This window comes from Rattus rattus, chromosome 13 (genome assembly GCF_011064425.1).
Source record: "Rattus rattus isolate New Zealand chromosome 13, Rrattus_CSIRO_v1, whole genome shotgun sequence".
NCBI lineage: Eukaryota > Metazoa > Chordata > Mammalia > Rodentia > Muridae > Rattus > Rattus rattus.
Genome location: NC_046166.1, coordinates 7,456,134 through 7,479,142, shown reverse-complemented (window position 1 = coordinate 7,479,142; position 23,009 = coordinate 7,456,134). Strand labels below are relative to the sequence as shown.

Here is a 23,009-nt window from a genome sequence, read left to right as displayed (position 1 = left end):
GTAAAAAAAAAATGCAGTGAGGGTTTTATGTCAGTACACAGTTCATCTTGGAATAATACTATGTTTGTTTCTTTTAAGTATTTGAGATTAACACTTTAAAGTGGGATTTGATTTTATTGTGAATATGCTCTGTATAAAGGTGGCCTTTCTAGCCTGACTATAAAATGCTGTTCATTTTCTTCTTATACAAAGAACTGATTCTTTTTGGAGAGTGATATCAACTTAAAAGAATAATTTTGTTTTATAACTTAAGGGTAATATATTGGAAGAAAATAAACAAGTAACTTCCCAATTGTTTTCCCCTTGGGACTACATAACTTTAGGTTTATTTAAGAATACTTTGTGTAAAATATTTCAATTAATTTTTTCTTCTTGTTGCAGGAGCTAGAGTTAATGCCAAAGACAGCAAATGGTTGACACCTTTACACAGAGCAGTTGCATCTTGTAGTGAGGTATGGCGTTTCTCTTAGTAAATGTATATGAAGAAGCACTAAGTAGGTCTTCCTGGGTCCAACTTAAACCTGCTTTTAACAGAAGAAAAAAACTATTACAATCTAGACCAGTCATTTTACTTCAGAATTTGTACAAACTAAGCTAATTGTTGCATTTCTCCTTTTGTGTGTCAGATTCTTAAGAGAGTCTGAAGTAAATGAGTACACACCCTTATTTCTGCCCCTCCTTCACAAGAAAGTGTTTTTCTAATACATAATCCTCTTTGGGTCTTTTCTTTACTGGTTCATAATGCCCTATCCCAAAAGTCTCCTTAGCACAATGTCATCAGTATTATACAATGATTAATTTCAACATTGAAGTTGAATTTTAGGAGTATTATTACTTTTAAGTGCATTTTTATGAATGGTGTATGTGTATTCTCATACATGTTTACATGTGTTTGGACACACAAATATGGGTGTGCTTGCATTTGTATGCACATGCATGTGAAGGCCCAAAGTTGACATCAGGTGTTTTTCTTGTTCATAATCCATCCACTTTATTCTTTGAAACAGGGTCTTTTGCTGAACTTGACCAACTCAGGCTGGGCTAGCTGCCCTGGGCATCCCTGTTTCTGCTTCCAGCCTGCTGGGGTTGCAGACAGCTACTACACCGACCTGGTTTGTTTTTTTTTTTTTTTAACAAGGATTCTCAGGATCCAAACCTAGGTCTACACACTTGGACTTTATCAAACACTGCCATTTCTCCAGTCCATTGCAGTAGACTCAAAAGTATTACCTTGAAGAATGTGAGGTTTCTCACATGGATAAAAGACGTTTCCTATTTAGACTTGTACATTAAGATACCTGGTATTTGTCCTGGTTGGGTTGTGTTGGCTTTGTTCAAATTAGCACAAGCTAGTCATGTAAGAAGAGTTGTTTTGTTTTGTTTTGTTTTGTTCTTTTGAGATAGGCTCTTAGTCCTTAATGTAGGCTAACAACAAACTCCTGATCCTCCTGCCTCATCTCATCCTCCCAAAGGTCAGGATGATGGTCTATTACCACATAGCCAGCTAGGTCTGGTTTGTTTGTTTGTTTGTTTATGTTTTTACCACGTCTTGATGTTTTGCCTGTGTGTATGTCTGTATACTACATACATGCCGTGTGCCCATGGATACCAAGGAGTTCCAGGTATCTGGAGTAACAGATGTTTGTAAGCTGCTTGTGAATTGATCCCCAGGCCTTTGCAAGAGCAGCCAGCACTCTTAAACTTCTCAGCTGTCTCTCCAGCCTCAGAAGAGAGAGACTTCATTGAGAAAATGGCACTGTTAAGGTTTTGGCTTGTAGGCAAGTCTGTGGGGTGGTGGTGTCTCCATTGATGATTAGCTGAGCAGGGTGGGCAGAGCAAGCCGGCAGTAAGCAGCGCTCCTGCGTGGCCTTAGTTTCCACTCTTGAGATTCTGCTCCCACTTCTTTCGTGATAAGCTATAAAATGAAATAAACCTTTCCTCACTAAGTTGCTTTTGGTCATGGTATTTTATCACAGCAGTAGAAACCCTAACTAAGACAGCATTCTTGAACAGGTCTGTGTATTTTCTCTAACTGTAATGGAATTGTGGGGTCATAGGCCTCCGTGTGTCTTTGGTCTACTCCCTGTCTTCTCAAATGTCAGTAGATTCCTGAGTACATCTTCAGTCTTTTTGCCAACCCTATTAAATACTCGCATTGTTTCCTATATTTCAAACAGTTCTAAATAGTTCTTTATTTCAAAGTCTAAAAATTGTGCTTATGCCCTAGTCTTTTATTTAGTAATCCTTGAAATCTTGTAACTTAATAGCTATTCACACTTTAATGTTATCTCTGTGTGTGTTAGTTATTTTATAGCAATCTTTAAAGAAGACAGCTGGGGTTGGGGATTTAGCTCAGTGGTAGAGCACTTGCCTAGCAAGTGCAAGGCCCTGGGTTCGGTCCCCAGCTCCGAAAAAAAAAAAAAAAGAAAGAAAGAAAGAAAGAAGACAGCTGGTCAGTTAGTTTCCTCTTCCTCCTAGAGAAGAGCACCCCCCAAGGGCAGTTTTCCAAGAGTTATTGCATGTCCTATAAGTAATAGGGTTTGAGTTCTTTATATATGCCCAAAAGTAAAAGCTGAGTCATATAGTCATTTAATTTTTTAAGGGCTCTCCAAAATAATTTCCATAATGGGAGTATTAATTTTCATCCCCATCCCCTTCCTTCATATTCTCCTAACCTTTGTTGACTGTGACAGGCAGAGCCAGTGAGCTGTGAGCTTGACGAGCATCTGTTGGGAGGGATGTCCTTCGTCTGTGTTAGATCTAGGAAGTTCCAGGAGCTCTTAAGAGCATCATCCAGCCACTAGCTTAGACAGGCAGGCCTCTATGAACTCAGCAAGTGTGCAGGTAGTTTGTTCTAAGAGAGCCAGAGTCACACAGTAGGCTCAAAGTGTCTTTGCAGATGGGAATCAGCACAGTGGCTTGAAATGCCCTGAGCAGTAAGATCTGGAGGCCACCTCCAAAGCTCCATTTTCTGTATGGTTCGATTGGACATTAGCTTTGTACTGTCAGGGCTCACAGCTTAGGGTTAGTTCATTAACGTATCAGAGAGCCTTATAGCTGGCTTTTAATATCTCTTGCAAACATTACATTTAGATCTCAAGAGTTTTCTAGTAAACTATAGGTTTTTTTAAGTCAAGAATCATTGCATCTATAATTAAAAGTAGTTTGAGTTCCTCCTTATTTTTATCCATCCCCTTTTTAGCTAAAACTTTGAGTACTGTATCAAATAAGAGGGGAGAATAGGAGTTCTCACATCTTGTTTCCGATTTTAGAGGAAATGTTCTCAGTTTATCTCTATTAATATAATGTATTTTATAGTTGTATATACTTTTATTATTTTGTTGTATATTCCATCTACCAATATCTCCAAAACTTTATTTTGAAGGTCTGATGTATTTTGCCTTTTTACTATCAAATCAAAATGATTATGTGGTTCCTGTCCTTAAGTTCATTATATGCTGTATTATATCTATTAGTTTATATACATGTGCCTTTCTGCAATGAAGCACACTTGCTCATAACAGAGTCTTCTTCATGTGTTCCTGAATTCCATTTGCAAGGATTTTGCTGAGAATTTTTATATCTGTTCATTAAAGAAACTGGTCGGTAACTTTCTTATTGTTGTTCTGTCTTTACCTGGTTTGAGAATCAGAATAATACTGAACTCATAGAATGAATTTTGGTAGTGCTCCTTCATTTTCTGATTTGTGGAACAAGTTCAGAGAAGTTGGTATGAGCTCTTTCTTGAAAATTTGATAGAATTCAGCAGTTAATCCATCTGATCCTGGGCTTTTCTTTCCTTTTGACTGTGGCAACTTATAACGAATCTGTTTACATTGTTATATTTTCTAAGTTTAACTTTTTTAGGTAATAATCATTTAGAAATTTTCCTATTTCTTCTGAGTTATCTAGCTTCTTGGACTATACTTTTCCATAACAGTCCCTAATCTATAGTTTGCTGGCATTTATTATAATGACACCCTTTGCATCTTGAATTTTGCTAACCTGTGTCTTCTCCCTTTTTCTTTTTGTTAGATTGGCTAAGGATTTGTCTTTCTTACTAACTTTTTCAAGGAACCAATTCTTTAGTTGATTTTGTTTTGTTATTTAATATTTATTTCATTCATGCATTCCCTAATCTGTATTATTTCTTATCATCCACAGAGATATTTGCACTCCCATGATTATTGCTACCTTATATACTGTAGCAAGGAAATGAAGCCAGTCTAGTTGCTCATCAGTAGATGAGTGGTAATTAAGATATGGTACAAATACAGTATTATTGAGCTTTAAAGAAAGAGAAATTAAAATTTGCAAGAAAATTGATGGACTTAGAATATATAATATTAATTGAGGTCAGATAGTTTCAAAAAAACTACGTGTTTTTTCTCATGGACTCTGGCCTATAATTTATGTATTCTATATATTCATAAATAATGCATATAAGCAGATAAGGTATGTCTAAAGGAGAACGAGAAAAGGTAAATATTAGGTGATAAGGAAGGGTGGAATGCAGATATAGATCACAAGATAGAAACAAATAAAGCTCATTGTTTTTTCTAGTTTTAACTCCGATTTGGAGGGGGTGGCAGATAAATGCATAAAAATATTGAAGGTGAGACCCAGCGTTAAGTTCACAGCTTCAGGTGCAGAAGGTCGTGCACTGTGATCTATAGACTTTGGGTCTGGCGGATTCTCTGTGTGATGGTGTTTATTCACAAGTTCTCCACAGTACATTTTTAATTAAAGTCTTCGTATTGAGATTCTGTTCTAGTGCTGTTGCTTTTTGTTTTTATACGTGGTTTCGTACTAACCAAACATGATTATCCCTGTGAGGAGAAAATTTGCTGTTTAATTATGAACATATTGCTTAATGCTGTCGGCATGCTAGATTCCAGGGAATCGTAACAAACTCCTATACTGTGGAAGTGTAGTGTGGGTTTTCTCATGTACTTCTAGGAGATGGATTTCTTGGAGCAGTAATTCTTAAGTTGCCTCAATACTAACATGTTAAATAGCATTACCAGAAAAGAACTTTTATATACTAATTTAATTAACCAGATCTAGTGAGTCTTTTCTACTTGGTAAAATATTGTGCATAATTCTTTGAAAGATGAGAAATGTCTTTTTAAAATTTCACATATTTAACATCAAAAAATAAATCTTAAAGCTCTTTAATGTATATAATTATATTTTGCTAATAAGAAGTGTAAGCTATTAACACTTAATAAAACATGCTTTTTTTGTCTGTACATTTTTATAGAAAGTGCTGTGCTTTTAGTAAGAAAAGAGAATGTTTTATCAAGATAATATCTTTTTATGGTTTTAAGTACTATTTTTAAGTTCAAAATATTTTCTTAAATTTTCATTATTTATAGTGAGCTCTTTCATAACTTTGATTTTCTCCATATGTGTACATCTTTATAAACTTCTCAGAGTATTTAATCCTCTCGTTTGTGTATTAGGAAGCAGTTCAGATACTTTTGAAGCATTCTGCTGACGTTAATGCTCGAGATAAGAACTGGCAGACCCCGTTACACATCGCCGCTGCCAATAAAGCTGTGAAGTGCGCCGAGTCTTTGGTCCCTCTTCTGAGCAATGTGAACGTGTCAGACCGGGCAGGGAGAACCGCATTACACCATGCAGCTTTCAGTGGGCATGGTGAGGTAGGTGCCTCCAATTACAGACTGATTGTCTGTCTTCTAGCCTCTAATTAGTAATGAGTTTGCCTTCCATTAATTCATTCATTTCACAGGAAAAGCAAAAAATGCTCCTGATACTGACCTTAGCAAGATTCCTAGCTTTTTTTCTTTTTCAGGGGTCCCAAATTAAAAGATTTATTTAGTACGTACTACACACGCATACACTAGAATTCCATAATGACCTAGAATGAGCAGACTGTCAGCTAGCTGTAGGATAACATGGAGATAGTCTGTCATTGTCAAGAGAGCACAGAGTGACAGCAGTTTCCTTGTTCTTTCAGAAGGAAGAATAATAGCACCGAAAGGCAATGTTTGGCAACTCCGCTTTCTTTAAGATAATTTCTTAGTGACAACTATCAAAGAAAGCAGATTAAGAAAATTAGCCATCCCAATGCTGGGGAGATGACTCAGCCCTTGAAGTACTTTCTGTGCAAGCACAAGGACCTGAGGTCAGATCTCCAGCACCCATGTAGAAAGCCAAGAGGTGCTGGTGTGCACCTGTAATCTCAGCATAGGGGGCCGAGACAGCCAGAGCTCTCCAAGTTGTTGATTAACCTTCCTAGCCAAAGTGGTGCATTCCAGGTGAGAGATTCTGTCTCAAAGTAAGGTGGAGCATGGTAGAGGAGAAGGACCAATATCTGGCCCCTACATGCACGTGCGTGCGCGCACACACCCACACCCACACCCACACCCACACAAGTTTTCATGACACGCAAAACATGCAGTTGTCTTTCATCAGGCATTGGCAAGCCTAGTTGAACCAGACTTAGAAGAACCTTCATCCAGCCCCCCCACCCCCGCCTGCTTTTCTTTTATTTCTTCTTCTATCGTTGTTATGTTCCAAACTCTTAAACCTTGGCCTGCTCTAAGCAGTGGAAACAACAGTGTACCCAGATCCTAGTCCTTCATTTTGAAGACACAAAATCACAGTTTTCAAATGGCAGTCTCAGGATTGTGCAGCTGGAAGTCTAGTGACCTAATTGTCTTCACACTGCAGTGCTCTAAATCCTTGCATCAACTGTAGCACACAAAGTAGAGAAACAATTATAAATACGATGTTAGTATTAATTCATTATGAGCTAAGTAGACTTTGTAATAGTTTGTTTTAAACGTGATAGATCTGCCATGGATGATTAAATTAAATTTCAGACATTACTGGTATGAGACAGTTACATTCTAATAACACTTTAGGTGTAAATAACAATACAACTTCTATTTAATTATTCAAACTTTAGACTTTCAAGATCTGTACCTGCTTAGATGTTCTTAAAATACTGAGTAGTTGCAAAGTAGCATCTTAGAAAAGACTGCAGCCTGATTTCAGTAACACAGCGAACCAACCCTCCCATGTTACCATACTATATATTATAATATGTTATCATAACTATCTTCAACTAAAGCAATTCAGTGTGAAAAAATCAAGTTAAATAATCACAAGGCGTATTTATGAATAGTTCTACTTCTCAATCTCAGTGAGACTATTGACTTTTATTCCAGATGGTCAAGCTACTCTTGTCCAGAGGTGCCAATATTAATGCTTTTGACAAAAAAGATAGGCGTGCGATCCATTGGGCAGCATATATGGGTACGTACTTTTAAAATTTACTTTTGACAGTATATTTAGGGGAAATAATGCACTTTGAGGTTTTGCATTTTTAATATCACTGAGTTGTACAGTGTTTGACATTGCTACCCAAGCAGAGCAGGCAGAGATGTGCCACAGCAGATCTAGATCTAGCTTAAGAAAACTTAGAAGAGACGTGACAGTTGGTGGCCTGGGATGTTTATCTTATGGTAGGTGTTTACTAAAAGCTCATTCTCATACCCATCCTTTTACTGGATTATTAAGGTATAGGTTGTGAAGATGTGTTGTAAAGCTGAAGTGATACTGTGTTTGCTTTGCATGCACAAGGCCTTGAGTTCAATCTCTGTCACTGCAAAAAAAAAAAAGCCTAAATCATATTATGAGCTGAAAGACGGGGGATTCGTGTGCTCACATATACACATGTATATACTTAGACAGACTAGCCAGAGAGCTCCAGAAACCTGCTTGTTTCCAGCTCCGCAGCACTGGGATTATAAGTGCACACTCCCATCCCTAAGGGTACCTACCATTTTAGTCACATACTCTACTTTCAGGGCCAAAACCTGAAAATGTGATGTTTAGTGCCAAAAATATGTGCCTCTTCTTATATAAGGAACATTTTTCTGTTAATTGAAGTTAGCCTGAAGGAGTTCTGTTTGATTCTAAGTCCCTTGCTTTGGAGTTTTATATCCTTAAGTCTTTGAAGACTTTTCTGAGTAGTCTATTGTAGGTTATTCATTGGGACAGTTTAGAAACAATGTATGTGATTTTTAAACAACACATTTTGTGTTAAAAAGATGTTCACAGAAAGTGGAGTATAGTTGGCCTTTCACTTTGAAGGAGTTAGGTTTGACCTAACAGACTATTTTCATGAAATGAAGGCTAGAATAATATTGTTTGAAGTTGAGCTTCTGAAATAGTCAAGTGTGTGGACTCCACCGTGGCCTGGTTGTCCTTGGTACAATTGATTACGATTAAAAGGATATTCTTTGTTTTGAAGATAGCAGTACATTCTTGGTCTATCTTTTGTTGCTATAAAAGAATATCCAAGGTTAGGTAATTTATCCTGAGCAGAATTTTATTTCTTTAAAATTTTGGAGCTTTGGAAGTCCAAGTGGAGATTATCATCTGGTCAGTGCCTTCCCTCCTGCTGTGTCATGTCATGACCTGACAGAAGACATCATCACACGGTAGAAGAGAAAGAAAGAGGCGTTAAGTGACCTTGAGATAGAGGAACAAAATCTAGTCAAGGTTAAAACTAGAAGTAAATTGTATGGTTTTTAGTTATTTTCTCTACCAATATTTTTCAAAGATATTCTGAATTCTTAGATGTTTTTCAATTGTCTTGAATTACAGCATGAATTATTAGTCATCATGCATTAGAAAATTAATGTGCTATTTTATATTTCTTACAAGGTATTCAGGATATATTTAATTATTTCTGTGTGCTGATGGGTTTTTTTGCTTGTTTCTTTGTTTTTTTATGTATTTTCAGGTCACATTGAAGTAGTGAAATTACTTGTGTCTCATGGAGCTGAAGTGACGTGTAAGGATAAGAAGTCGTACACACCTCTTCATGCAGCAGCCTCCAGTGGAATGATCAGTGTAGTCAAGTACCTTCTAGATCTTGGAGTCGATGTAGGTACACAGGCTGAGCAGTGTAAACCAGCGTGCTGTGTGTTTCTGTTACTCTGTTTTCAGAACCCAGGTCTGAAAGGTAGCAGTGAGATCTCTCTTCATGTCCACGTCCCTAGCTGGCACACTGAGCTCAGTGTCTGTCTGAGTGAGGATTACTATCCCGGGATGAAATGCCATGACCAAAGCAATTCGGGAGAAAAGAGTTCATTTGGCTTAAGCTTCTACAGCACTCTTCATCATCAAAGGAGGGAGGTCAGGACAGGATCTTGGAGGCAGGAGCTGATGCAGGAGCCATGGAGGAGTACTGCTCACTGGCTTCTCCTCATGGCTTGCCCATCTCACTTTCTCTAGATCTCAGGGTTGGCATTGCTCATAATGGACCGGGCCCTGTACATGAGTCACTGATTAAGACAGTGAACTGTAGGTTTGTCTACAGCCCAGTTATAGAGGCAGTTTCTCAGTTGAAGTTGCCTCCTTGAAGATGACTCTAGATTGCATCAAGGTGACATAAAACTAGCGAGCATGATAGATAATTAGACACACTCTGTAAAGAGTTAAAACCCATCCAAAGATGAGTGATTTGCCCAAAGTTTTTCTTTTCAGTTTCTGGAGCTCTGTTTCTTTCAATTCTCAGGGTGTTGACAAGTTAGCTGTGTCATTATCAGTTTTCTGAGCCAGTAAGTCTAACATTTTAAACGACTATAGCATTATGGGATACTGGCAAAAGCAAAAGAGGAAGACAACAAAATGTATTCTAAATATGTATGTACTATAAACACTGTATAGTACTAACATTCTTTTTGGCTAAGAAGGGATGCTAATCTCTTGGTATATATTTGATCCCTGAATAAAAATCCATCTAGGTTTTATGTATTATTCTTTAAAAAATATGTCCCTTACTCCCACTTGTTGTAGAGTTACTCCTTTGGTTTTGGGGACTGTATAGCCCAAGTTGGCCTCAAATTTGAAATCCTGCTATCTCAATTTGCAAGTGCTTGGGTAATGGGTGTATGCCACCGTCCCTGCTCTAATGTTACTTACCCTTTTTGTAGGAACATGTGGATCAAACTTACTGGTTTTTCAAAGGAGTAGATAAGGAGAAAGGAGAGAACAAAGAAGGAGAGACAATTAAGTCTTAATTGCAAAAGCTGTTAAAAGTATGTGACTCTAGTTAGACAAGACATGACAGGGCCGTGAGAGACACTTTATCAAAAACAAGAAGGACACTGAAAATGTGGGCATTAGAAGAAGTTGCAAAACACCCAAACATGTTGTTGAGTGGGACCCCGAGAAGTACAAGAAGGCTACAAGATTCATTTTGTTAGCAGTTCTTGTTGTTCTCTTTCAACCAATTAGTATAATGGCCTTAAAGGATCTCTGAAGTAGATGAACAAGGTATTCTTGCCTCCACTTATGTATAGTGAATTCTCTCTTAGCTCAAAGACTTTTGAAAATATAGTTTTTTATTTTCTTTAAATAACTCTCGTGGAGCGGTTTAACATTGTACGTGTGAAGCACATTCTCTAAATGTGTGTAGCCCATTTAAACCAAACTGCTTGTTATTGGGTCTATTACTGTAAAAACAACCTTAGCATTATGAAGCCTCATCCTTGTGTTTATCCCTCTGTCTGTAACTAATAATATGAATTCCTTCACATTCATATTTCCCATAGATGAATGAACCAAATGCCTATGGAAACACACCTCTTCACGTGGCCTGTTACAACGGACAGGATGTTGTTGTAAATGAGCTCATAGACTGCGGTGCTAATGTGAATCAGAAGAATGAGAGAGGGTTCACTCCTCTGCACTTTGCTGCTGCATCAACACATGGAGCGCTGTGTTTAGAACTTCTGGTTGGCAATGGGGCTGACGTCAATATGAAGGTATGAAGCAGTTAGAATGCATGCTTTATGTATGTAGTTAACGTATGTAGAACAGCATTCATACTGTACCCTCCAGAATTATAAAGGCTCGACTAGTAAACTTAGGAACATAGATGAGGCCAGCTGTGGTGCTGCATGCCTTTAACCCCAGCACACTGGAGGCAGAGGCAGGCAGAGCTACACAGTGAGACCCTGTCTGTACTGTCAACTCCCAATATACATCCCTCCCATGGATACATTTTTAAAATATTATGTTGAATCAGAGAAAGAATTTTATACATTTCCCCTCTATGTAAGATTCTAGAACAGATGGAATTCTGTTTATTTGGAGTTCCAGAATTTATAGTTGGGGGAAATAACAGATCAGTTGTTGCCCATGAGAAGGAAGGGAAGGTCACCTGGGCAAGGGGCATGAGGAGACCTTACAGGGTAACGGGGCTGCTTTGTACTTTGGCAAGGGTTTGTGTACTATAGATACTCACTTGTGAAAACCCACCAGGGGTGCTTTTAAGATCAGTGCCCTTCATTATCTGTAAACGCTGTCTTAGGAAGGAGACTCTAGATATTGAATAGTGATAGATCCTGATTGTCACACAATAACACTTGTGACTACCTCTAAAGCATCAAATAATTATATTGATAATGTGATAGAAAACATGGAGTAAAGTTTTAGTGCAGAATCCAGATGGTATGTCTGTGGATATTCATGCTGTGAGACTTTTTGAAATTGTTCTTTTCTGAAATTTCTGTTATAAGATTTTTTCGTGGTGTTAGAATAGAAACATCTGTATCTTTTACACATAAAGATTAGTCACTTGGCTTTTCATAATTGCTTTCAGGAGTAACGTAAGCGTTTTAGAAATTCGTTAAAATTCAGGAGTCAAAATAAATTTATTTTCACTGTAAATCTGTGAGAAACACAAGTAACCAAGATTTCAAGTATTATTATTTTCTAGTACATCGTCATTTTTCATTGTTAAAAGGTATTTTCACCAATTTGTCATTTAAGCACTTGACAAACCCCATCTTGTGTTATGAAGAAAACCACAGTCAATCAAATTTGAATAATTTAGGATTAGTAAAAATATGTTAGCTTACAAATACTGTTTACAGAGAATTTCAGCCCACTTTGTATGTGGTTATAGATGAACACTGCCTTGCCTAACTACAGCAAAAGCACTGACCTCCTTGAGAAGTGAAGCATCATTAAGTCTACCAGGACTTAGTTCCTTTAATCCCCCCTCCCCTCCCCTCCCTGCCCCTCCCCTACCCTCCCCTCCCTCCCTCAACTGAGGGACAGATTTATTTCCATCATTTTCAAGCAAGGAAGACCAGAAAGTATCATTAAGAGTCTCTATTATGCTTTGGGTTAAGCTGTCTTTTTAAAGTTATTTTAAATTTTTAAATTATCTTATTACTTTACCTGTATGTATATTTTGCTTACACATATTCCTGGTGCCTATGAGGCCAGAGCAGGAGTCAAATCCTCTGGAACTGGAATTACACTTGTGAGTCACCACCATATGAACGCTAGGAGTTAAACTGGGGTTACAGGTGCTCTAAACTGTCTTTTTAAAGAATTTAAAATGCTCGCAGCCAACCATTGAACTGAGAATGGGGTCCTCAATGGAAGAGTTAGAGAAAGAACTGAAGGAGCTGAAGGGGTTTGCAGCTCAATACCAACCAACCAGACCCTCCCAGAGCTCACAGGGACTAAACCACCATCCCAGGATACACAAGGATGGACCTATGGCTCCAGCCACATATGTAGCAGAGGATGGCCTTGTCCGGCATCAGTGGGAGGAGAGGTCCTTGGTCCTGTCAAAGCTAGATGTCCCAGTGTAGGGGAGTGTCAGGGTGGGGAGGTGGAAAGGGGTGGGTAGGTTGGTGGGAGGGAAAGCAGCCTCATGGAAGCAGGGGGCAGATAGTGGGTTTCTGGAGGGGAAACTGGTAAAGGGGATAACTTTTGAAATGTAAATAAAAATTATCAAAAAAAAGAAATGTAAGTAAAGGAAATAGCCAATAAATAAATAAATAAATAAATAATTTACATTTAGAAATAAGCGGCTTGCCCTGCAGGCCTGAGGTCTTAACAAAGTGAATAAAGATTAGTCACTTGGCTTTTCATAATTGCTTTCAGGAGTAATGTAAGCGTTTTAGAAACACGTTAAAATTCAGGACTCAAAATAAATTTATTTTCATTGTGAATCTGTGAGAAACACAAGTAACCAAGATTTCAAGCATTATTATTTTATAGTACATAGTCATTTTTCATTGTTAAAAGGTATTTTCACTGTTTGCTTGTTTCTGAGGAACAATACCCAGTGTTCTCTGGCCACGGTGTATGCACATTCACCTTCACATTCACACAAGCACATACAGAAATAGACATTTATAGATAAGCAGTTTTGCATACACTTGTAATCCTAACACTTGGAAGCTAAGGCAGGAGGAGGAGGATTTTTGAGGCTACCCTAAAGTATATTGCAATACCATGTCTCAATTAGAAGCAAAGCATACTGTGTGTATATATGTACGTATGTATTATTATGTATGTATGTATGTATGTATGTATGTATGTATGTATATCTAAAATTAACCTATTCCCTATGTTTCATGGAAATAATGAAGGCTTACTCCATTACTTTTCAGCTATATGCTGCTGTATTTAAAGGATAAAGATTAGATTTTAAAGATAACAATTTATACACTAACATTTAGGCATGGATATTTTATGCAACTTAATAATAAGTCACTTGGTTCATGTCCGTGTCTCTGATTGTTTCTGTTTGTCTTAGGAAATTTAAATTGAGAATTTATTCTCTAAGAGGTTGAACTTATAAAATGGTCAAAATAGTGGGCATAATGTCCTTAGTGGTTTATAAAATTCAGTACTGGCTTTTGTACATCACATGAGGACATTTTGTTAGTTGGCAAAAGGAATGTCTTAGTGACTGAGCACATTTGAAGGCAGCAGCCTACACTAGAGACCATAACACTTGCCTTAATCTTGCCTAACGGTTTGTGATAGCCCTTTCAGTCCAGGGGTCTGAGCTATATTGGAGCTAAATTCCATTGAAGCATGTTTCTTGAGTTGATGATTTCTGAAATGCCATGTACCTCTGAAATTGTACAAAAAAAATATTGATAGCTCTAGGTTTTCAACCACCAGGAAGGCTCAGTGCCCACTCCCTCTCTGTGCTGGCCAGTCTTTTACCTACACACTAGAGTTAGCTGAGAGAAAGCAACCTCACTGGGGAAAGTGCCTCCATGAGATCCAGCTGCAAGTTAAGTCATTTATTTTCTTGATTTTTTTTTTTTTTTTTTTTTTTTTTTGCTTTTTTGTTTTGTTTTTGTTTTTTTTAAGACAGGGTTTCTCTGTGTAGCTCTGACTGCCCTGGAAGTCATTTTATAGACCGAGCTAGCCTCAAACTCTCAGATCCACCAGCCTCTACCTCCCTAGTGCTGGGTTTAAACATACAGCAGGCTTTTATTTTATTTATTATTGATTGATGAGGGAGGGCCCAGCCCATAATGGATAGTTTCATCCCTGGGCTAGTGATCCCTGGTTCTCCAAGAAAGCAGGCTGAGCAAGCTGTAGAGAACAGGCCAGTAAGCAGCATCCGCCATGGCCTCTGCACCAGCTCCTGCCTCCAGGCTCCTGCCCATTGGAGATCTTGTCCTGACTTCCTTCAGTGGTGGACAGCTATGGAAGTGTAAGCCACATAAACCCCTTCCTCCCCAAGTTGTTCTCATCTTGGCATCATCACAGCAATAGTAGTCCTAACCGAGAGTGTTTCCCTCAGTTTTTGGAGACAGACTCTCATGTCGCCCAGACCGGCTTTTCAAATTGCTATATGCTGACGTTGGCCATCCTCTGCATCCTAAGTGCTATGATTATTTATAGGTGAGTATAGCCTCAGTGCCTGACTGTCTTTATTTTGAGACAGCTTCTTACTGAATACCCTAGCTGGCCTCAGACTCATTGGTCTTTCTGTTCATTTTCCTGAGTGCTGAGATGGTGAACAAGACCAACTCTTCTGTTCTTAAGAGCAGATTTTTCTTCCACACCTCTCTGTTAGTCTACTTAGCCGCAATGCCAGTGGCCAGTGGCCAATATTCCATAACCTCCCTGATCTTGCAAAAGTTTTATGCAAAAAGATTCAGATCATTTAATTCCCACTTTGTAAAATGTTTATGAAAATCTTTTAATCTCTCCCATTCGGTAAAACTTTTGTCTACACAAAGTTCTTGCTACTTTTCTGGAACCTTCTAACCTCAGTTCCTTCATTTCTGTGCAGCAGTTCTTTTAAAACTAAACCCCCCAGCCCCCCAAAAAGGTGTCACACTCCTTTAATTCCAGCACTCAGGAGGCAGAAGAAGCAGTCAGATCTCTGTATCTTTTGGGGCCAGCTTGGTCTACAGAATAAGCTCTAGGACCACCAGGGCTCCACAAAGAAACCCTACCCTGTCTCAAACAACAGAAGGAATTTTTTATGCTGTGGTAGCACTTGGAAGGCAGAGGCAGGTGGATCTCTGAGAGTTTTGAGACCAGCCTGGTCCACAAGAGTGAGTTCCAGGACAGCCACACTAGGTTTTGAGACCCTGTCTCAAGAAGGAAGATGGATGGATGGATGGATGGATGGATGGATGGATGGATGGATGGATGGATGGATGGATGGATGGATGGATAATAAATAAAAGAATGAATGTTTTAACCAGACAAAGTCTACCACACTGAGGTTCAAGCACAGAGCTGCTGTAAATGCGAGTTGTGTTGCTGTTGCTGGTTTGAGAACAATCCCTAGAATGTCGGTGACCTGCCTTTTACTTGCTGGCAAGATGGCTCAGCACATCAGGTACCACCACGCCTTACGACCTAAGGCTCTCTGGAGCCCACATAATAGAAGAAGAGGTAACTCGTGCAGGTTGTCTTGTGGCCTCCACACGTACACCATGACATTAGCGTAGTGTAAGAAATAAATAATACATAGATGTAAAAAGTAACTTCTATCTTGACTCTTACATGATTTTAGATAGTTAAAGACAATTATTTTTCTCTAAAGAGAAATAAATGTACTTCCCTACTAGTGTTAAGGCATATCTTTCAACTGGTAGTCTTCTTCCTTTGTATATTACTTTGTATGTACACCTTCTGTAATCAGTATGCAGGAAGTGAATATATCTTCATTTTCTCTGTGAGCCTATAGAGGTCCATCTCATTAGCTAGAAGACAAAGCAGACTTTAATCTCGGACTCTGTGTTTCCTCGCTTATAAAATAGAAGTAATAGTCTATTTGTGTATACGCTTTATTGTATTTATCCACTCAGAGTGTGCAGTGCATGCGTGTATGTCAGAGGATTAGGTTCTCCTCCTAGTGTTTGCCCAGGGACCAAACATAAGTCATCAGCTTTAGCAATGAGCTACTAGACCACCTCTCTGGCCTGAAAATAATAGTATCTACCTGAGGGTTGTGAGTATTAAATGAATGTCATATATGAACTATTTTGAAATTAATACATAAAATGTGTTTATTATACCTAAAAATGTTAGCTGAAGTCATATCTATCAAATTTCACTATATTATGAATCCTGTTTATATTTTTATTTGCTTTGTTTTTTGTCTACAAAAATGCCTGTTAATAAAATTAACATTGAATTGAAATCATACTGAACATTTTTGAAAACGTGAGACTAGAATGCTTTTGTTAAATATCTTTGTGCTTTTTTTCCTCTTGGTTAAAGAAGTAGAATACAAAATAAAATAACAAGTATAGGTACGTTATATAAGTGGTTTACAAAGGTGGTAATATTTAGACTGCAACAGACCTGTAATATCCTCATTTTCAGTTTGAAGAAGTAAAGGCTCAAAATTGTTAGGCAGCTCGTCCACACCCATGCCCTGCTTCTGAGTCCACATGCACATATGACTCTCATCTTCCTCCAGTGCCTTCAGAGCCTAGAAATCTCGTAGATTGGACTAAAGAAGTAAGCTGGGCAAGGCAGTGCAGCCTGTGATGTCAGCACTTGGGAGGCCCAGCTGGGAGGATCACAAGCTCAGAGTAGTGAGTCTAAGGTGACTGTGTCCCAAAACAAGCTAGGACAATTATAGAATCAAATACCTTGGTAACCATTCATGTCTCTGTACCATGAAAAGCTTTACAGGGTTAGTACAGACTTAGAACGTTTATCACCGTGCATGTGCAGAGTGCTGAAGGGTTAGAGATGCAAAGCGTTTTCTCCTTGTGTAGTTGATTCACCAGAAGATTTTAGAGATTAAAAAAAAAAAACCAACTATCATTAAACTAGAAAGAAAATAATAATATCGCATCACTCTAGCATTATTTTGCATTTGAAATTGCTTCTGAACTATAGAAAAGTACAGCCAGCCAGTCTGATTACCTTAAATAATTCAAGAAAATAGCTAACAATGTTGATTACAAATAATTGCAAACAAATTAAGATGTATTATTTAAAATAACTTAAAGTGGGGTTGGGGATTTAGCTCAGTGGTAGAGCGATTGCCTAGGAAGCGCAAGGCCCTGGGTTCGATCCCCAGCTCCGAAAAAAAAAACCAAAAAAAAAAAAAAAAAAAAAACTTAAAGTGACCTAAGGTGGGAGATACAAGGTAGAAGGTGACACTTGGGAAGCACATCTTGTGTGACTGTAGCACTCAGGTTATAGTGCCCTCGGGTGAACCACTTAATAGCCTACGTTGTTATCGTCCCACCTGTAGGATAAAAATCTTCAAGTTCTACTTTACAGTGCCACACAGGACTGCATAAATAGTAAACATGGGGAGCTTTCCGTGTTTTTGATTTGATATACATACTAAAAAAATACGAAGCCAGTCTATGGCTGGTTTATCTTCATAAGACTTGCTTCTTGTGTAATATTTATAAATTTATATAAGAAAATACCTAAAGTTCAGCTAAGGAATGCATATTCTGGGTCTAGCATAGTCATCGAACAGTTTTCTTTGTTCGTTATTTCAGAGTAAAGATGGGAAGACCCCCCTACATATGACTGCCCTCCACGGCAGATTCTCCAGATCGCAAACCATCATCCAGAGTGGTAAAAAGTATTTCTGTTTGTTTCTTTTATTTCTTCACTGTAGTTTGGGGGTTTTTTGTTGTTATTTGTTTGTTTTATTTTTTGTTTGTTTGTTTAGTTGGTTGGTTTTGTTTTTTGGTTTTTTTTTTAACCCACAGAGTAAATGTCACTGTGGAATTGCCATAGCAGTATGTATACAGTTAAGATTTTATTTCAAATTTCTTGAAAATCAGCACAGGATAAAAGACTATGAATATATGCCATTCAGATATTTCCATTTTGAATTATTAATTTCATTTCTTTCTCTTTTGAGGGAATAGGAGGGAGGAATCTCCCTGTATAGCTTAAAAGGAAGCTCCCTGGCCTTGAATTCACAGTCCTCTTACTTGTACCACCTTGCCCAACTATGAATTCTATGCATATTTAGTGTTAGCCTTTTCTTTCCTCAGTCTTGCTAATTGGGAACTTCCTTCCTACATGCAGTGTATGTTAGCATGAGCTCTGCTACACTTCACTTCCCCCTGTGTGAATGCTTTTTGAACTCTTCTTAGGTGTTCAGTTTTTTTCTGCACCGTATTCTCTCATGTTTGAATTAGTACTAGACAAACTACACTTTTAAATCATTGTATGGCTGCTAATGTGAATCCGTTTTTCAGACCACATTCCAAAGGACTTAATAGTCCTTAGGATGTTTTGTTGTTCTTTTTCGGTTTTTATTTTATATACGTGAATATTTGCCTGAATGTCCATCTGTGCACCACATGCATATGGTGCCAAAAATGACCAGAAGAGAGTGTCAGATTCCTGGGACTCAAGTTACACAGAGTGTAAACTGCAGTGTAGGTGCTGGGAATTGAACCCAGGTCTCTGAAAGAATATCCTGTGCTCTTAACCAGTGAGCCAGTGCTCCAGCCTCTTGTTGGCATTTAACAAGCATTCTTTTATATGTAAGTGTGCTGTGTGTGATGAGAGAGAGAAAGAAAAGTATAAAGTGCTGTCTGTGGTGTGCATGTGGGGATCAGAGGACAACTTCAGATGTTAGTCCTTATCCCTGGTTTAAAAAAGACTTATGGTGTTAGCTCCAGATTGTCAGGCCCACGGGCTTCCAGGGATTCTCATTCCCACCTCATCCTATGAGCATTTGACTTACAGATGGGCACTACCATACCCAGCTTTACAGGAGCTCTGTTCCTCATGTTTCCTGGCAGGCATGCCAACTGAGCCATCTCCTCACGAACCTCTTTGTTAGCTTTCTGTTGCTAGAATTCTGCAAGGGGGGAAAAGCTCACGATCCAAAGATGTGTAGAGAACTGTAAGCAGCTGTCTGCATGACGCCTTACACCCTAGAGCCCTTCTGTTAATTTAACATATGTTTAAATCCTATACTCAGTTAACAAAATGTTTAACTATATAGTTGGTAACTCCAGTAAATATGTTGTGAATGAAATTAGTTAGAATGTGTCCGTTTCTCCATGCTTAAGCTCCATTTTGTATTACATTGCGTCTAACGGTTTTGGCCAGTCCGTGTGTATAATCTAGGTCTGACTAGGTTGTGTCCGTTGTTGCAGGAGCTGTGATTGACTGTGAAGATAAGAATGGGAACACCCCTTTGCACATAGCAGCCCGGTATGGCCATGAACTGCTAATCAACACTCTTATTACAAGTGGTGCTGACACTGCAAAGTAAGTAGTGCTCCCAGGCGTGCTGGTGGCTGTGCTCTGGAGAAGGCAGAGCAGGGGAGCCAGAGAGGAAGTGTGAAGGGGGTCTTCAGCATTGTAGAGTTGATCAGTCGGTTGGTCGGTTTTCGTTTACCTTTTGCTTTTGACACTTGATAGATCTTTAAACGTTTTATGTATAATTTTATTTGATTAGACAGTGTGGCATGTTTTTACATTTCTGTTTCTTTTTCCTCCCACATAAGTAATACAAAGTTTTGATAAAAATTTAACTTTTATCCCTTTGTTTTCAAACTAGAAATTCTAAAAATTGTATACACTCAAAAGCTTTTTTCTTGGACCACCTGTAGACAGTGGGCTCAGACTAATGCGCAGAGCCCAGGGATTCCCAGTTGCTGCTAAAAGTGGTCCCCACCCCACCCCCCGAACCCAACTTCTTTAATTAATAAGAAACTTTACTCTTAATTGTCTTATATATTGAAGTTGCCCTATAAATTTTAAAGCATGAATTATTTTGTATATAGTCTGCAAAAATGAAGGTCATACTCTCAAATTGGTGTTTTCAAGTCCCGTATATCACATTATATGTATTCATGAGCAATTTTAAGCTTTTTATATATTCATAAGTGATATGCTGCTATATGCATGGTCTTTGTGGTTCAAAGTATATATTATTGTTCATTCAGCAATGTATATAGAGGCTTAAGATTTTTCACATTTCCGTAGATAGCTCTAGTTACGGGATTTAATTTTACTATATAAGGATCCATACAATGTTCTCCTTATTTACAGATAAGTTACACTACAGGATGACTGAGATGAGTGGTCTTGAGCATATTACCTTGCAGAAATAGTTTTAAATGGTGGGGTGAGATGGGGCAGAAGTTTTCTTCCCTGAGCACGTACCTAGAGACATTTTGGTTGGGAAAGCGATGTCGATGCCGTGCTCTAAGGTGCTGCTGGCCCTCAGCGCTGCAGCACAGATGCACAGCGTGCAGCAGCCTGCAGTGATGCTGGCGCTGCGGGCAGAGAGACGGCTCGGCAAGTGTCGCTGGCCGATGAACTACTGCTCTTGAGTGACCGGACAGATTTTTCTCTAAAGTATTAAGTTTCTGCACTGCCAGTTCTCTTTTACTTAAGTGATGTCTGTGTAGTCTCTTTAAATTACTATGTTTTGCATGTGTTGTAATGAAGTCTCTTCTATTCATTTAAGGCGTGGTATTCATGGAATGTTCCCACTCCATTTGGCAGCCTTAAGTGGTTTTTCAGATTGCTGCAGGAAACTCCTTTCTTCAGGTAAGTGGAACCTTTACAGACCAGTTTTATGTGTGTGCTTGATGTGCTCAGCCCGCCCTCCCCCCTCCTAGTCTCCCTCCCTCCCTTCCGTTGAAAGTTACCTCATCAGCTCTGAGCAATGCTTTATTGATTCCCTTTGTTGATTGGTTCATGGGGTATGGAGTGTTCATAGATGGTGCAGCTTTTACCCAGTCAGCTGGTCCTAGAAGCAAGACACCTGGCCTACCTGTTTCATTCCTTTAGGTCTTCATTTTGAGCATTAAAAGTCATACTATGGGGGTTGGGGATTTAGCTCAGTGGTAGAGCGCTCGCCTAGCAAGCGCAAGGCCCTGGGTTCAATCCCCAGCTCCGGGGGGGGAAAAAAAAAAGAAGAAAAGAAAAAAGTCATACTATGAATTATGAATATCTTACAGGCTCATCAAATTATTAATTCATTACCACTACTTAGTTTTAAATGTTATAACTAGTTGGTATGGATTTTTGTTAGCATTACTGCAAACTATGATCCTTATTAAGTGCATTGAATTACTGACTATAAAAGATTTAGTTAATTTTAAATTATTTTCTATTTCTCGGTTTATAGGAAAGTTAAATATTAGCGTTCATGTTTACTGAAAAAAGTAATGAGGTTCAGTAAAAATCTTAATAGAGTGAGACACTCTTCTGAGGTTTAGGGGAAGCTGTGTTCATGTGTGTGAGATATTTTACGTGTGTAAATTGATTGTTGTGTTTTATTAGTATCAACAGGTATTCATTAAAGCTGTTGGTCCCCACTTGCATGAAAGAGAATACTAAAAGTGGTCATAATAGCCACATTGAACAAAGTAAACAGCCTCTTTTTAGAAGGGGGGGTTAATGAGTGAGAGTCTGTAAAGCCAGAGCTGACCTTGAACTTGCAGTTCTCCTGAGTCTGCCTCCCAGGTGCGCAGATGACAGGTGTTTGCTGTCAGACCCAGCTAACGTGCTTACTGAGACATCTTATACTGTACACGTATATGTGTACTGATCTGATGTGCACAGTTCAGACCCGGCTAACGTGCTTACTGAGACATCTTATACTGTACACGTATATGTGTACTGATCTGATGTGCACAGTTCAGACCCGGCTAACGTGCTTACTGAGACATCTTATACTGTACACGTATATGTGTACTGATCTGATGTGCACAGTTCAGTATTTATAATATGTTCATGTGCATATATAACCAAAATAACATCCACTGTGGAGTATCCTTAATCCCTATACAAGAAACACCCATTCGCATAGCGTGGTGTATTAGCCACCTGATGATACAGTTTTTATAGACTCACCTAATGAAATCTTTCATGGCTGGTCTTTTTCACTGTATGTTCTTGAAGGGTCATATTTGTGTCTGTTATCAGTACTTCATTTCTTTTTCTTGTTGGCTATTATTCCCAGTGCACCCTGTGGCCTTTTATAAAGTAGAATTGTTTTGTTTGCCTGCCTGCCTATGCCAGGGTTTATACCAAGACTCAAAGGATCCTCCACTGAAACCTTCTGTGTAGCTGGGATGATGAGACTGAACACCAGTGTGAGGGGTGAGGGGTAGGTGTGAGCTGTGAGCCATCACTCCTGCCATAGCCCTGCAAACAGGCACTACAGGAGTTTCGTTTGTTTAGTTTTTGTTTGTTTTTTGTAGTGTTTACTAGTATGTTTTCTTTATTCATTTTGTATGTTAAGAATAGATATTTGCTTAGGGTTGAAAAGAGTAATGTGATATTTAACATTTCTTGATATCTTAATGCAAAGTAGTACATCTATAGTATTATATAAGAGAAAAAAAAATATACTCATTTTTACAGGATTTGACATAGATACCCCAGATGATTTTGGCAGAACCTGTCTACATGCAGCAGCAGCTGGAGGGTATGTTAATAGTATTTTCATTTCTTTTTAAAGGTGCAGGGGGAAATTATGGAAGTCATTGTTAGAGTATGCATTTAATATCTCAAGATTGCCTGGGGTCAGCCGGGGCTGGGGAAAGAAAGGAACGAGTGCAGTCGTGGAGGTTCTCTTCTTTCTTATTAACTGAACCATGGCTGGATAGTAACAAAAGACAGTCCAAGGTAGCAAAAATTGTTTGTTTGTTTCATTTTGGTTTTTTTGTGTCTTCTTTCAACTAAGTCATAAGTATTAAGCAGGAAAGAAC

The 23,009-nt window shown here is 38.5% G+C and overlaps 1 protein-coding gene across 1 annotated transcript in view; it reads left to right on the top strand.

The window, feature by feature from the left end:
• The window catches only part of Ankrd28 (ankyrin repeat domain 28), a 79,195-nt gene that overhangs the window by 22,235 nt on the left and 33,951 nt on the right, over positions 1 to 23,009 (top strand). Inside the window, exons 4-12 of the mRNA XM_032919302.1 lie at positions 382 to 452; positions 5,466 to 5,666; positions 7,200 to 7,287; positions 8,783 to 8,925; positions 10,599 to 10,811; positions 17,808 to 17,886; positions 19,434 to 19,548; positions 20,756 to 20,838; positions 22,663 to 22,726. Of these exons, the coding sequence (XP_032775193.1) occupies positions 382 to 452; positions 5,466 to 5,666; positions 7,200 to 7,287; positions 8,783 to 8,925; positions 10,599 to 10,811; positions 17,808 to 17,886; positions 19,434 to 19,548; positions 20,756 to 20,838; positions 22,663 to 22,726 (1,057 nt within the window). The remainder of the gene's footprint in view (positions 1 to 381; positions 453 to 5,465; positions 5,667 to 7,199; positions 7,288 to 8,782; positions 8,926 to 10,598; positions 10,812 to 17,807; positions 17,887 to 19,433; positions 19,549 to 20,755; positions 20,839 to 22,662; positions 22,727 to 23,009) is intronic.